Raw genomic sequence first — 12973 nt, 5'->3', positions numbered from 1 at the left:
AAGAGTGCTCAGCTATACAGATACAGAGAAAGAAATGGGGTCACAGCGACCTTCAAGTTCACACCGTGGAGGTTCAGACTCATGAAAAATTGATTTGGTGACCGAATATTGAGGAGGGACTGAGTTCAGAACTCTTTTCACAACAGTCATGACTCATAGGCCTATAATATCTCTCCTTACCGAACTAAGGTCTTCATAAATAAATAGGCTACACACAATGCGCCTAGTTATTCTTCCTCATTACTGTGGTTGAAGAGGTAAAAGATGCTTACCTGGAAGGCCTACTTGTAAACCTTGTGGTTTTCCTATGTCTGGCTCTGTTAGTTTTGATCATCCAAATGATTCTCTAATGAGTATCTTTCTTTAACGGAATACTGTAAAACATGTTTAAATATAACTGTTGGCCTAGTGTAATTAGTGATATTTCAAAAACTGCGTCGCGTAATTGAAAGAATCGTTTGAGTGAATCGTTTTGTTTTTGAACGACTCACTCATAAAGACAGTCCCTTGTCGCCACCTACTGACGTGTCTATGTAGCCTGCAGAGGTTAGGTAAACAATATTGCTACATTGAGGTAAGAAACAATGTCATCAACAATGATTTCCTAATTATTATTTTTATTTTCATAACTGTTTTGTATTTGTGCTTAGGTCTGTCAACCCGTTGACATGTTTATCGATATGTAACTGTTACTGTAATGCAAAAAAAAAAAAAAAAAAAAACTATATCTGTCCATTATGTTGTGGGAAATGTGAAGGAGTGTAACCATGTTCTATTATGTCAATGCATAACAAAAATGTACAATACTTTCTAATATTCAAATACAGTTTAAACTTTATAATAACTTTCATTAACAATACTAACCAAAATTATTACATTATGTAATGCAAAACAGATCATTAATTCATATATATATATATTCAAATTGATAGTCATGAAACAGTGAGAAACACTATTTTTAGATGTAATATATTATTTTTGCATCAAATATAATTACATTTTAAAATATATATTAAATGCCATGCATATATAAATGAATGCTTGTTAATGATCTCCTAATGAAAGTTATTATAAAGTGTCAACCAGAATAAGGCGGCACAACATCACATAAAAGCAAGTAACCAAAAACATAAAAACAAAAAAGTTATAAAGCTCTTTCCCCAAATGGGAAAAACGTTGTCATCAACTTTGGATTCAGCGATGAGTTCAACTCAGAAGGCAAAAAGAGAGCTCTCATATATTGTACAAAAATAGCATGTGTAAAAAGGAATCAGTCATTTTCAATATCTGTCCGTCCACTGCCGACTGCCATTCTTTCCAACTTTGATAATTCAGTCCTGGTTTTTGAATTAGAGTTTATTTTCCATAAAACATTTCCAGAAGAAGTTCCTCCATGTTGACTGCTCCAATGACCGGTTTGAAGAAGAGACCAGCCACCACGTTGGCGTTGATGGATCTCAGCATGGAGAGAGCGAGGAAGAGTTTGGCGAATCTTGCACTGTCCCCGCGGTGAATCATTTTGACATATTCATTAAGTGCCTGGTTCGCCTCGCTCTGCAGGGCCTGGATGTAATGTTGACATTGCAGCCCTACAACATCTGAGAACAAGAGATGGAAAGAGACTTGTTATATCCTGTACCAGAAACACCTTAATAACATTCAATTACCCTCACTAAACAGATACCTTTTGATTACCTGTATATTTGACTATAATTGGATAATTCTCTGTTTCTGAAACTTTGAGTCATCTATTGTCATATATTCATATTTTAATATGATTTGAACTACTGACCTAAGTACCAGAAAGTAAAAAAAATATCTTCTTTTTTTTAAATATAGGAATGCTAGTAGAATTTTCATCATAATTTGGAATCTTATAGGGATCAAATCACTATGATTAAATTGACAATTAGATTATTTGACAAAGAATATTATTTATAGTTTGACTGGTCCTTTTAAATAATTTAACAAGTAAATATTACTTTTATTAGTTTAATATAATAATGACAATAATTATTAATAGAAGTGTAGGCCTACTCTTATTATTCAAGGATTTTAATAATACAGAAAACAAAGCACTGATTTTTAATATTAATATTTTTCTACTTTTGTCTATTATTAGCCTACTTTCAAACTATGAACTTTCCTGATTCATGTATTTGTTATTTTAATTATTATTTTAATATTATTATCAGTATTATTATGAATATTAATAATTACAGTGTGACTCGTATTAAAACCAGGCAGTTAGGAAGTGTGTGTCCTAATTCAGGTGTGACAGTGCAGCATGTCTCACCTGGGTTGAACAGAATAGCCCCTTTCAAGTATGCGTACTCCTTAGTGCTTATGTCCAGTCCCCAGCATTTCCTCAGAAACATTTTAATACCCTGAACGTCGGTCAACGCCACTCCACTGTTATTACTCTGGTTGTCCTGCTTGTCCTGTCCGCTCGTTAAAATCCGCTGCAACATGCTGGGCTCCTGCGTCTCCGAAGTCTCGAAGTCGATCCTGTCCTGCGCCATGCCGAGCACCAGCAGCGGCGCCCAGCTGCTCCGCACCAGCGTGTGCTGGTCATCCACCGGCAGCTCTCGGAAACACGGGACGTTCTTCACGAACTTCAGGGTCTTGACCAGGACCGCGGAGGCGGCTTTGCATGTGGTTTGAGGGGAACGGAGAGACACCTTCCTCTTGGATCCGCACGCACACGCGCGCATGGACACGGCGAGTCTCGGTGCCCTCGGCTGGTTCCCAAGTTGCGCAGACTGACTGTCGTTCTTTAAAATGCTGTACAAGATGCTGTTCTGTCGTCTTTCACTGCTGCAGTGGCAGCTGCTGTCGAAGTAAGCCATCCTCCTGGTGCTGCGGGAACTCTTATGTTTCCTTGCTGAAACTATGAGGAGCTTTACGCTTGGAGATGTCCATGCACAGTTGAGGTCTCTGTGTTACCATCCACCCAAATGCAAAATAGTTTAGAGTTTTTAAAGAGCACTGGACGCCTCCCACTGTCTCTCTCTGATGCACACATAGGGGGCGCTATAGTCCCTATATATCTTGTATGATGTGTGGTTTTGCCTCATCAGGTATTGCCTAATGTACATTATGGACACCAAATGTCCTCACATGAACAGTAAAACTAATTGTGTGTGTGTGTGTGTGTGTGTGTGTGTGTGTGTGTGTGTGTGTGTGTGTGTGTGTGTGTGTGTGTGTGTGTGTGTGTGTGTGTGTGTGTGTGTGTGTGTGTGTGTGTGTGTGTGTGTGTGTGTGTGTGTGAGAGAGAGATGCTTGCATTGATATAAAGATTACCCTTGACTTCAGTAACAAAACAAAACTAATAAATTATTACATCTTTGGAGTAAAGTGGCCACACACACACACACACACATATATATATACACACACACACACACAACTAATCATGATTAATCTCTTATTTAATCCCTTTTGACTTTTTATTTATTCATGATGATGCAAAATGATATCCATTGTAATGTTATTAATTTGAGTATCTGATGTATCTAATCACAATTTAAAAAAAGCACATTTAATCACTTTTCCTAAATATAAAGATACGATAAATAATAACAATAATAGTAGTAAAAATAATTACTGTAAAATGCAATGGTACAAGAAAACGACTAGCCCGTTTTCAGACTGCATTACCAAAGTTTGCAGGCAATGTTTTGCCTGAAGGTATTTATCTATTCATTTCTGAGAACTACTGTATGGGAGGTGACATAGATGTTCCCTCCTAGATTGGCATCTGTCCCAGACTAGCCTTGTCTGGTTTGACAATTTTACTGTAGCCCGTGTGTGTGTGTGTGTGTGTGTGTGTGTGTGTGTGTGTGTGTGTGTGTGTGTGTGTGTGTGTGTGTGTGTGTGTGTGTGTGTGTGTGTGTGTGTGTGTGTGTGTGTCCTTTACTCCAAATGCCTTGTGATAATTTATCATTTTTGTTTTGTTACTAAAGTCCAGGGTCATCTGTATTATGCACTGTTTACGGGGTTTGTCTGAGGCAGATGGGGGTGTACTGATGTCATTGCTCTCCTAAAGAAGAAAATAAAAGCATATTGATTTGCAGCCTGTATGGAAAGTCACATCAAGGCGCCACTCCTGATGCTGAATAGCCGAAGGACAAGCCATGGTGGAAGTAATGAAAGCATTAGAATATTGTGTGGTGAGACAACTCACACAATTGATCTATTTAAAAAAAAAAGAAATGTTTTTTACCATTTACATCAAGGCCAATGTCAAATAAACAGCCTTCACATCCTCCTCTAACACCTGTCCCCCTCCTCCCAATGAAGCAATACGCATGCACATGTACTCACACACAATTTTGGATCCAACTCGGCATCTGTTCAAGGTCAGCAGGTCTAACCGCCAGTTTGTGTAAATGTTCTTCGCCTACCTGTCCTCATCTGTGAAACTGGGACTGTATCCTGAATGAAGGCTCTTAGTTATGTTCTGTTTAGTGAGTTTGAGGGCCAAAGCACACGTCAACAACATCCCCAGCTTGTCTTTCAGTTACTGTTGGACGAACATCTGAGGAGTTGGTCCAGATAATGACATAATCACAAGGCTAGTGCTTACATGTCTCTGTTTAATTTTAGAATCGTCAAGGATAATATAATGATGTAAAATACTCGCACGTACTGTCTGAGCTTACAATGCGATGAGATGCTTGCATTGATTTTTGAAAATCGTTCTCAAGTGCAGAATAGAATTATCGTAATAATCTTTTACCAGCCAGAATTTCATTCTATTCATATGGTTTATATGTACATAGCAACAAGAGCCTCTTCTTGTTCACTTGGGCAGAGATTTTCATCAGTCATGAACTGAGAACATTTAAACTGAACTGCCAACTGAATGTTGATCCTTTGGTTGCTGTGCAAAGCTTGTTCTCTCTGAGTTTAGTGTGAATATAAACATGATTTTAAGATCATTGACCCCTAAAGTGACTAGCCTTCAACTTTTTTAGCAAACACTGATCAAACCAGCTTACTAATGTAAGCATTAAAGGGGCTTTCAATAAAACTTGGCTGCATATACAGTAAAGAGGCGAAAACATTTTTGAAACTAGTGCTACCTCACAAGAGAAAACAGAGAAAAAAAGCTGTTGTCTTCCCTTTTGCCAAATAGGTAGGAAAACTTCAACACCCATAATGTGCATACCACATTACATACAGACATTAAAAACCTCAGTGTTTGTAGTCAACGTTTCAAACTGTTTTAGGTGAAATATACACATATTACTACCGATATTATAACAATACAAAGCGGGTTGGAAATCGATGAAGTTACACTTGTTAAATGAAGAATAATAACATTCTTAAAGGTCCCATGACATGAAATTTTCACTTTCTGAGGTTTTTTAACATTAATATGAGTTCCCCTAGCCTGTATATGGTCCCCAAGTTTCTAGAAATTTCAATCGGTGTAAATCGAGCTTTTGCTATCTTTCTCTGCCTTTGAGAAAATGGAGGCTCATACGCGCTGATCTTGAATCTCCTCCTTATGACGTCATAAGGAGGAAATGTTACCTCCCCTGTCTCTGCTTTGCCCGCCCAGAGAATATTTTCCGCCCATGAGAAAATGAGCTAGGAAGTAGGAATGCGCGCGCGATTTTAGTTTGTCCACGAGAGATATCATGGCTTTTGAGCGAGCGAAGCATAACAATTGCTCAATAATTGGATGTACAAATGAACACCATATGATCAATACAGAGCCGGGCTTGCTGAACGTCTGAAACTAAAGTCTGGATCAATCTCTTCTCAGCTAACGTTACACACCTCGGACAAGTAAGTCAACTAATGATATATAAGTGTGTTGCTTTACTGTTTATGGTTACCTAGATTGTTACACGTAGAATGTGGCTGTAACATTATCTATGCAGCTATGCAGTTTATGTGTGTGAATACACACACTTTAACGCGAGTGTTGTACACGTCTTTGTTATTTGGATAACTGTTTTCCTGTTGGTTATATGGTGCGCGCGATATCCGCATTTCAAGATCGCAGAGCTTGATGTAATTGTAATAAGATAAATTACAGACGTTACAGATCTCTCATGAAAAGGCAACAGTAGGTTAGCGTTAGCTACATGATAACTGTAAACCATCCGAATAAAGTACCGTATCCAGACATAATATTTTAAACTAACCATTCGGAAACATCCGGCTGGAGCCGCTGAGTTGCAACTTCTTCATCCGTTGCTTCTCCATTCGGATCAGATTCTGGGTCAAACTGAAATGCTTGAACGACTGCGTGTCTTCGTGCCATAAACATGCACGCCACGGTACCGTTGGAGGGTGGGTGTGGCCTTGACCATCTTGCCGCCTTTCTCCTCCTCATTATCATTTAAAGCTACAGACACCGAAACGGCCCGTCTGAAGGAAGCTCATTCTGGGACTGGCTTGTAGTGGCTATAATTCTGCACCGAGGCTGAATTTTTGGAAAGAGATTTCAGATACAGTACTAGGGACCACTAAGGCCTATATTAAAGCCTACAAAAAGTAGCATGTCATGGGACCTTTAAGTAGCTACCTATATGCGGAAGTGATAAAATTATAGAATGCAACTTGCTATCTGACTTTATTTTTATTTGATTTTTTTTTTTGTAATTAATTAGACAAGAAGTCAAACTATGGAAGTTCACTCCCACCACAGAATAAAATAAATAAATAAATAAATAAATAATAATAATAAAGGTAATTGCAATTCTTTATCTCTCAATTCTGACTTTTTCTCAAAATTGCGAGATATAAAGTTACAAATCTGAGAAGATATAAACATGCAATTGCAAGAAAAGTCACATTTGAGAGATAAAAAGTCTCAGTTACCTTTTTTATTCTTTATTCCATGACTGAAACAAACTTCCATATTAAACTGTGACGCATCAAAACATCCAAAACTTTAGAATTTTAATTAACACTTTAAAGTGCCCTTTTTCTTACACTCGTCGCCCTATTTATACTACTCAAATTGGGACGAAAATACAGACATCACACAGTATAAAACTCTATGCAATTTAAGCTATTAGCATAGAAGCTATAAGCTTCTGCGAAGGAAAAAAATTATCAAAGCATAAGTTAAATTTCAGTCTTTTTCTCACACAAAGCTATTGCGTGACTTGACTTCAGCAAACTTTGAATATGGTGCACACCTGTTTTTTATTTATTTAGTTATCCTGTTAGGAGCTTGTCAGACATGCTTCCTATAGGAACTTCTAAAAATGAGTATGCAGGTTTGAAAAATAATGAAACTGACTTAATATTTAATTTCACCTATATGCAGCACACCTCAAATTGAAGACTGACCATCTGAAGTGTCCTGCTTGTTTTTGAATTTTCGATTTTATCAAAAGCCAGAGTTACTGCATTTCCAATCATGGCTCCCTTCATTGCAAGGTCATGGTCATGCTGGATGATTTGTGTGGGGTGTGTGTGTGTGTGTGTGTGTGTGTGTGTGTGTGTGTGTGTGTGTGTGTGTGTGTGTGTGTGTGTGTGTGTGTGTGTGTGTGTGTGTGTGTGTGTGTGTGTGTGTGTGTGTGTGTGTGTGTGTGTGTGTGTGTGTGTGCGTGCGTGTGTGCGTGCATGCGTGTGTCTGTGTGTGTGTGTGTGTGTGTGTGCGTGTGTGCGTGTGTGGTTGTGTGTCTGTGTGCCCACATTTGTGCTTGTGCTTATATAGACTAATTTCATGGACTGATATCTATATGATGTTGATTAGCATTAGTGAATTTTCAGAACTTAACACCAACAAGTTCATTATGTTGTTTATCTGCTTTTTAATTAAAAAAGTTCCAGGACTTCATTGCCACCATGTCAGCCTTATTAACAAACATAAAAACTCGTTTTTTGCATTTTAATTTCAATGTCTCTAATGTCAACACAACTACATGTTCGTTGATTTCAGATTTTGATTTTAAATGTTTTTATTTTAATGTGTGTGTGTTGTATTTATGTATTTTCACATTTTCAACATTATTTTTCAAATGTGAAAATGTTTCCATGGTCAGTGGTTTATGCATGCAGTCTGCACAGAGAGTAATGTTTACATAAACGTCTTTGGTAACTATATCCAGTCTCAGTGTAAATCATCCTCCCTTTACTGACATGCATAAACATAACACAGAAACAGCCCACCAGGTTGTCATGACCCAATGAGTATAAGAATTTGGCTCAACTTCTCAACAGCAACCTTGAAGACTATGAAAAAGGCCTTTACATACTTTCTTTATCCTTGTTCTATCGTTTTTCCTCTGTTTGCAAAACTGTAGACTTTTTTTTCAATACTGTTTTGAACAATTTTGTTCAATAATATAAATGAAATAATAAATGATAAAACATAAACAGTGTAGCCTTGTGTCATTTCATAGACAATGAAAAGGAAATAAGGGACACCAAGTTCATTTTTTTCAAAAACGAAAACTTTTTGGGTGTTGGAACCGATAGCCTCGTTGGCAGCACTCCGACATATAGCCAAAGTCCCTTTAAGGCAAGTCGTTTCACTTGGCAGCCATCTTTAAAACACTTCTCAGGCCTCAGGCAGCTGTTTCAGTCATGCAAGTACAGCATCTCTTTCAATGGGGAAATATCAAATTCTCCAAAGCTTCATATTTGAATATTGACAACAACTGTCTCATAAATTTTGTTTATAAAGTATTTTTTCCATTTCATTTCATTTCAGTATTTTTCATTTCTCCCATAGGGATACATTTTTAATTAATTTTTTACATTCCACCGCTCTTACCGTAGACTTACGCAAAACAGCAAAAACGCAGGACGATCCTGCGATCGTGCAAAGGAACGATGGCTGCCAAGTGAAATGACTTGCCTTAAAGGGACTTTGGCTATATGTCGGAGTGCTACCAACGAGGCTATCGGTTCCGACACCAAAAAAGTTCTCGTTTTTGAAAAAAACGAACTTGGTGTTCCTTATTTCCTTTTCATTGTCTTCTTTCCTCTTTTAGAGAAAAAGCCTAAATCTTTCAGTGTAGCGGCCAAAGCCGTTTCAAACAAATGGTGTTCATCCATAGCCATCTTGCAATGTTTACTAATGACTTCGACGTCGCAGTGCTGTCGTCATCTCGCCTCTGGCCCGCCTATATCAGATAACCCGAAGTGATTGGTGCAGCTCAGATAGAGGGGCATATTTAATGAGCATCATTACTCGACACCAGAGTAACTCGCTGAGCAAATTCAACTTGTGCTCTCGTGAGAATAACTTTCTAGCTGGATTACCAGGGTAACATTGTGCAGCTTCTGGTTGTGAAACCACCGAGATTTAAATTCCCGAAGAAATGGGATAACCTTTCACAGGTGAGAATGTGCTGGTTTGTGTTTTTATATGTGTGAACTCAATATTACAAGTTTTTACTATGGTACTTTTAACGTTTTTACTTTTACTTTGGTAACTTTTTAATGTCGTATCAGCTGATGCCTTCGTCTTGTATTGTGTTAGTTAAGCAAAATCATCTGCTGAAGTCTATTTTATATATTGATATTAATATGCGTCTTACTACGGTTGCAGACGCTCAGTCAACTCACTCTCGAGTACTCACGGACCCCTCCAATATGGCGGATGGCTTATGTATAGCGGCCCATTGAAACGGATGCTAATGAGGCATCTATGTATATATATCTTACATATTAGAGACATATATATTGGTGGAATTTGATTGGTGGAATTGGTGGACGACCCCAGTTTGAATCCCATTTCCCGATCCCATTTCCCTTTCACCGTCCCTTGCTTTCCTATGTTGATCTGCTGTCCTATCAAATAAAGGCATAAAAGCCCCCCTATATATATGTGTGTGTGTATATATAAGAAAATAACTTTTTGGCCAAATTGTTCTTGTTGCCTTGTTGTGTTAGGAGACGTTCTGTCTGTTACTATAGTAACTACCTCAAATTTCTTCCTGCAGCCTCTGTGACTTTACCCATAAAGTGAAATGGCCTTGTGTCGAAGCGAGTTACAAATTGAATACTCCTTTTCTCAAGGGCTTCTGTCATTCTGTCTGAGGCTCCACAAGGTATGGGAGAGGAAATTCATTTGACACACTACTGTGCTTGCTCACCAGCGAGGGTGTGTGTGCAACAAAAGCCCTAAAAAAAAGTACTTTTTTTTTGTATTAGAAACAACTGCTTTACTGATGTGAGAGCTAGAGAGTGAATGGGTTCACTCATGCATATCATGCATATGAACAGAAAAAATCATTCTAAAATTAATAAAAATTTGAAATATCTATTAGAAATGAACTCTACAAAAGTATTGTTTCCCAGTAACAATAAATAAAAATGTCAGCTTGTATCAAATGCACAGCTAATAAATGAGGGCCAAAACACAATCGAGTGTCTATGCCTAAATAAAAACTATAGAGTGGTGCAGGAATGACGTTCTATCGCAAGTCAGTGTGTGTGTGTGTGTGTGTGTGTGTGTGTGTGTGTGTGTGTGTGTGTGTGTGTGTGTGTGTGTGTGTGTGTGTGTGTTTTAAATGCCTGAAATAAGGTGGTTAACACAAGCTCTATTTTCACATTTTATTCTATGACATAAATACATCGGTAATACCACCTTTTTTTAAAGCTATCACTTGTTATCTACAATCCCAATCCAAAAGCCAACTGGAAAAACCCTATTAGGTTTTTGTCGAGGGAAACATATGTCACCATTTCAGCACTCTATAATGTCATTTCTGAAATATTTTAAGACCATTATTCAGCAGTGTGAAGAAAAATAATAAAATTGTAGACTTTGAATAATCAAGACATTGGTGATGTTTGGTCAATGTGCAAAATGGCATGTTTGGCAAAACTGAATACACTATCACAATTACCTCATGTCAACCAACAAGCACATTTGCGGAGAAGTGATTATTTGGCCTTGTTTTGCAGCCAGAGGAACTATCACCTTGCAGTCCTCAATTGGACCATGATCTCATCTTTATACAGGGAAAGGTCAGGTCACCTACAGCTGCAGTAGCAATTGTGCAGTAGCAACAGGTCAATGACCGAAAGAGCACAAGCACATTAACTCAATTGCTGGAACAGAATAGAATGACGGTTTTCAAATGACCATGTCAAAGTCCAAACCTCAAACCCACTGATAAGTGGCATGAACGACCGCCCTCAAATATCAATGAACTGAAGAAATGTGTAAAGATAAGTGGGCCAAAACTCATCCAACACCTTTAGAGATAACCTGATAAATGATTACATCACATTATTTTTAAAAATCCCATGACATAAAAATGTAAGTTTTGTGACTTTTAGTCTGTGTGTCATGCTTTGAGGCCATAAAAGTTTCCCATGTTCACTTTTAGCATATGCATACATATAATATTCAGTTTTCCTCTTCCAAGAAACAGACCAAAAATACTGATGACTCATTCTGCACTATGTCAACTTTTACCAATCAAATGCTTTCAAGAAAGAGAATGTCCCTCTCCCTAATAACACTTGTAACCAACCAACTAGCAAAAACTAGTTCATAGCTAAAACGCAGCCTATTGCCTAAAAGAGTAGGCTAAAAAGACCTTAAATATGTCAGTGTTCATGTTTTTAAAGTAATACTTTGACACAGGAAGGAAGACTGCATAGTTCACATATAATTTGTACATGTTGGCTAACTTGTTAACCAAATTATAACATTGAATCTGTTCATTGTGCTTGTGCTCCTAGTTAGACTGACTAATAATTATTAGGGCCTCGTATACTGGCACTTTGGCATAAAGCAGTGAACATGTGAAAATGACAAGCTGTATAAATTATTCTGTGTGTTCGCTAGCCTATGCAGAAATAATGAACTCCCTTGTCAGTTTAGACAGGGTATAAATTAAGGTGGTCAGTATGGTGCCCGAGTGAGCTCAACGCGCTGCAACTGAAGTATACTGAACTGCAACTGAATAGAAAAACACCCGCAAATTAAGAAAACATCTTCATCAGTTTCACAACACATGTGTGTTCCAAATGCTCACGAAACAACCAAATACAGAAACGCACTGCAAAAGTTCCCAACCCACCCAAATACAGAGGCGCGCTGCAAATAGCACAGACCACAACGGAAATGTTTCCAGGGGACCCCAATAAGTGACGAACCCGGCTGGGACGTGCTTATAGCTCGTGAGCATCCCTATGCCCTACTACTCCCTTCGAAAGGCAGACGGCAGAGCCCTTGAAGTGGGCACTTTGGAGTGAGTATAGGGCACTTGTGTGCCATTATGTATGTACAGTTTGGATCGCACTTGGTGAAGGGAGCAACAAAAGATAATGTAATTTCCTCATTATTTTCACCTGGGATGTTCCCATAACAACGTAGCAGGGTGTCCATCTGCAGAAAGCTGTTAATACCAGAAATAACTTATTATTGCTGTTGATATCGGCTAACTGTTTAAAAAATACATACATTTTATACAAAAACAGTTTTTAAAATATGCGTTATCTGTGAGTGAGTTTCTCAACTTTAAAACTTGCCGTCTCATCTTTGGACCCTATATTACCTAGAATTTCTTATGAAACTTATTTAAACATAACATGACTACATTTGTCTACACAAAAAAAACCATACAAATCTCATTTTTGTTCTAGCATTGACATCTGGTTGTGTCACTTGTGTTGTGAAACTGATGAAGATGTTTTCTAAACTAGTTACTGCAAGTATACTTGTAAGTTTTCTTTAAGTGAACTTAACATCATACTTATTGTTTACTATTTATTTGTTATTTTTGCACTTTAAGTATATGTTCCTATTTAGGTCATTTTTATACTTAAAATATACATTTAACTGCACTTTAAGTAGATTTGAAGTACATTTCTATGTATACCAGTGGACTACACAAAAATCCACATACCCAGAATTAGGAGAATATCTGGTTTCTTTATAAATCATTTTCAAACAATATTTTCAAACAAATCTATTGTATTGAATGCCAAACATGTAATTTTATGTAAAATTATGTGGAAAAAAAGTATTTAACAG

At 37.6% G+C, this 12973-nt stretch overlaps 1 protein-coding gene across 1 annotated transcript; it reads right to left on the bottom strand.

Annotated features, from left to right (window-relative positions):
* Positions 1-597: 597 nt before the first annotated feature.
* On the bottom strand, positions 598-2969 carry nr0b1 (nuclear receptor subfamily 0, group B, member 1). Its single transcript, XM_082155150.1, has 2 exons — positions 2297-2969; positions 598-1598 (listed from the first exon to the last, which is right to left on the bottom strand). The coding sequence occupies exons 1-2, from the start codon at positions 2847-2849 to the stop codon at positions 1357-1359; spliced, it is 795 nt and encodes a 264-aa protein (XP_082011276.1). The 5' UTR covers positions 2850-2969; the 3' UTR covers positions 598-1356.
* Positions 2970-12973: the final 10004 nt, after the last annotated feature.

This window comes from Leuciscus leuciscus (genome assembly GCF_965113295.1).
Source record: "Leuciscus leuciscus genome assembly, chromosome: 23".
NCBI classification, from domain to species: Eukaryota; Metazoa; Chordata; class Actinopteri; order Cypriniformes; family Leuciscidae; genus Leuciscus; species Leuciscus leuciscus.
Note: the sequence above shows the minus strand (reverse complement) of the source record. Positions and strands in the feature narration are given on the sequence as shown.